This window comes from Salvia splendens, chromosome 9 (assembly GCF_004379255.2).
Source record: "Salvia splendens isolate huo1 chromosome 9, SspV2, whole genome shotgun sequence".
NCBI classification, from domain to species: Eukaryota; Viridiplantae; Streptophyta; class Magnoliopsida; order Lamiales; family Lamiaceae; genus Salvia; species Salvia splendens.
The window spans coordinates 22,808,360-22,812,331 of record NC_056040.1 but is presented as its reverse complement, the minus strand read 5'-3'; the positions used below and the strand labels follow the sequence as shown (position 1 = coordinate 22,812,331).

Genomic DNA, 3,972 nt, shown 5'->3' with positions numbered 1-3,972 from the left:
TTCTGATTTTACTTCACTCTTGTTCACAAAACACTTCACTCTTGTTCACAAAACACATCACTCTTATTCTGAACAAGAGTGATGTGTTTTGTAAACAAGAGTGAAGTAAAATCAGAATAAGAGTGATGTGTATTGTGAACAAGAGTGAAGTCTTTTTCTGAACAAGAGTGCAGTAATCTCATTATTAGAGTGATGTGTTTTTTACAGTGGTTTGCGTACCAAAATGCCCAGATGAATTGAAACCAAAAATTGGACAAAGTTTCATGACCCTTGATCGTGCATTGGACTTCTACAACAATTATGCTCGATATGTTGGATTTGACACCCGTAAAAAGGGATCGAAAAAGGAAAAAGATGTCACTACTTGGATTTACGTGGTGTGTAGCCGAGAAGGTACAAAGCAAAGAAACAGTGAACAATCTGAGGTGAAACGAAAGCGTTCTTCTATTAAGTGCTATTGTAATGCTAAAGTGTCTTGGAAGTATATTATGGGTGTTGGTTATGTTATACAAAGTTTCGTTGAAGAACATAATCACGAGATGGTTGAGGAACGCCATAAGCGTTTTATGAATTTGAACCGTAATTTGGATTTAGTCCATCAGAAATTCATCCTCGATTGTGCTAATGCAAATATTGGTCCAACTTTAAGTTTTAGCTTACTTAAAGAAGTGCTTGGTGGATTAGATTATGTAGGGTGTACTGTTTTAGAAGTGCGCAACTATAGACGTGACCTTAGAGCATATGTGGAAGGAGCTGATGCACAAATGTTATTGAATGAGTTGCGAAGGAAGAAGGAGTTGTGTAGTGCATTTACATATGAGTATGAGGTCAACTCAAAGGATAGGATGACACGATTGTTTTGGTGTGATCCTACTGCCAGAAGAAACTACCATTTGTATGGAGATATTGTTTCGTTTGATACGACATACTCAACAAACAGGTATGTGCACACTAATTACTCTTTTGTTAAATTGTTTTCTGAAATCATAACATGAGTGATGTGTTTCTGAAAAAGAGTGAAGTGTTTTGTGAACAAGAGTGAAGTGTTTTCTTAACAAGAGTAATGTGTTTTGTGAAAAAGAGTGATGTATTTTTCTGCATGCTTATATTGATGTGTTTTCTGAAATCATAACAAGAGTGAAGTGTTTTGTGAAAAAGAGTGAAGTATTGTCTGAACAAGAGTGACGTGTTTTGTGAAAAAGAGTGATGTATTTTTCTGCATGCTTATATTGATGTGTTTTCTGAAATCATAACAAGAGTGAAGTGTATTGTGAAAAAGAGTGAAGTATTGTCTGAACAAGAGTGACGTATTTTGTGAAAAAGAGTGATGTGTTTTCTGCATGCTTATAGTGAATTGTTTTTCATTTCAGATACTGTATGATATTTGCTCCTTTTACGGGCAAGGATAATCATGGTCGCCCTGTGACATTTGCTGCTGGCCTTTTGTCCAAGGAAAATGCCAACTCCTTTTCATGGTTATTTAACCAATTTGTAAAGTGTATGGGTGTGGCTCCCAAACTCATTGTAACCGACCAAGACTTAGGAATGAAAGTTGCTGTTGAGGAGGTCCTTGTCAATACAAGACACCGGTGGTGTATGTGGCACGTTATGAATAAAGTTGCTGACAAATTGCCAAAGAACATGCTTGGTAGTGAACAATTAAAGAAGGAACTGAATGCATGTGTATGGTCAGAGTTGATAGAACCTGATGCATTTGAGGAAACTTGGCATGCTATAATGGAAAGATATGGGCTGACCAATAATGTCTGGTTTTCATCAATGTTTGCATCCAGAAAATTTTGGGTTCCAGCCTTTTTCCGTGATTTTCTGATGAGTTCGTTGATAAAGACAACTTCTATATCTGAATCACAGAATAACTTCTTCAAAAGGTACTCAAAGTCTCGGGCTAACCTTATGCAATTTTATATGAACTATAATCATGCTCTGGAGACTCAAAGAAGTAATAGTGCAAAGCTTGAATACTATGATTCAACAAAAGTACCTATTTTGCGAGCAGGATTGGAAATCGAGAAGCATGCATCGACGATATATAGTGGTAGTGCATATACTGAAATTCAAGAAGAGATAGTATATGCATGTTTCTCTTTGTCTTGTGCAACTCTAGGAGTGTCTACCAATACAGATATTGAAGTATATGACATAAAGGACAAGGATTCAAACTCATGGACAGTGACTTACTCCATTGGTGATGACACCTATTTGTGTGGATGCAAAAAATTTGAAAGACTTGGTCTATTGTGCAGCCATATATTTTGTGTGTTGAAACATAATTTTGTTAAGTTGATACCCGAGAAGTTGCATGGAGGAAGATGGTTGAAGCCACAGTTTGTGAAGCCAATACATTGAGGTTTTTGTGATGATCAAGAAATACACCTTGCTGTGGACAAGAAGAAGATTGCATTTAAAAACTTGTATGGATTATTCATTGAAACAGCACAAAGCATTGAAGGGAACATTGATCAAATCAATGCATTCGCTGCAATTATTGAAGAAGGTAGGAAGCAGCTTCTTGGCGAAGATGTTGTTCTGTCTTCCACACAGAAGAGAGCAATGATTGAGAACTTCTATGGCTCACATGTCCCGAACAATATTGAAGTTCATTCTCCTGAGGTTGTTAGTACAAAGGGAAGTGGAAGTAGGAAGAAATCGAAGAGGGAGTCAGCAATAAAGTTAGCAATGAAACCAGGCCGAAAGTGTGGAAACTGTCATGAGATTGGACACCATGATTCTAGGAACTGCAAAAAGGTTAATGAGAAGTCAAATCAGAGGCAATGAGGATTTGTATAGAAATAGTTCACATTGTAGTATTTTTAGAGTACTAATGATTCATTTTATTACACTTTTGAGTGAATTTTATCTCAATGCGAATTTTTTGAGTACTAATGCTCAAGTGCCAGTAAGTTCATCACTCTTGTTCACAGAACGCATCACTCTTATTCTGATTTTACTTCACTCTTGTTCACAAAACACATCACTCTTACTTTGATTTTACTTCACTCTTGTTCACAAAACACATCACTCTTACTCTGAATTTACTTCACTCTTGTTCACAAAACACATCACTCTTACTTTGATTTTACTTCACTCTTGTTCATTGAACACCTCACTCTTACTCTGATTTTACTTCACTCTTGTTCACAAACGCATCACTCTTACTGTCATTTTACTTTAGTCTTGTTCACAAACGCATCACTCTTACAGTCATTTTACTTCACTCTTGTTCACAAAACACATCACTCTTACTTTGATTTTACTTCACTCTTGTTCACAAAACACATCACTCTTACTCTGATTTTACTTCACTCTTGTTCACAAAACACATCACTCTTACTTTGATTTTACTTCACTCTTGTTCATTGAACACCTCACTCTTACTCTGATTTTACTTCACTCTTGTTCACAAACGCATCACTCTTACTGTCATTTTACTTTAGTCTTGTTCACAAACGCATCACTCTTACTGTCATTTTACTTCACTCTTGTTCACAAAACACATAACTCTTACTCTGATTTTACTTCACTCGTGTTCACAAAACACATCACTCTTATTCTGATTTTGTTTCACTCTTGTTCACAAAACACATCACTCTTATTCTGATTTTACTTCACTCTTCTTCATGAAACACTTTACTCTTATTCTGATTTTACTTCACTCTTCTTCACGAAACACATCATTTAGTGGTTTACAAAACACAACAGTGAATTAAATAGTAAACAAGATATTAATGTAAAATAAGTACTTGTTAATTCACTGATGAAGTTTTCTACAATAGTTCATGAACGCTTGAAGTTTACAATCATTTTTTCCACATCTATGTTATTGGTTTTCCCATATTCTTTATAATGCTTTGATGTTACTGACAACATATTCAGTGACATATGGTTTTTTTCCGACAATAATAATGCGCTGCAATACTTTGCTCTCAGTCTTTGGAGTATTCCTTTGCTTCT

General features: G+C 35.6%; 1 protein-coding gene across 1 annotated transcript; it reads left to right on the top strand.

Annotated features, from left to right (window-relative positions):
• The first annotated feature begins 263 nt into the window (after window positions 1-263).
• LOC121749315 (protein FAR1-RELATED SEQUENCE 5-like) lies at window positions 264-2,796 on the top strand. The gene is made up of 3 exons (XM_042143895.1): window positions 264-940; window positions 1,371-2,251; window positions 2,456-2,796. The coding sequence occupies exons 1-3, from the start codon at window positions 264-266 to the stop codon at window positions 2,794-2,796; spliced, it is 1,899 nt and encodes a 632-aa protein (XP_041999829.1).
• The last annotated feature ends 1,176 nt before the right edge of the window (window positions 2,797-3,972 follow it).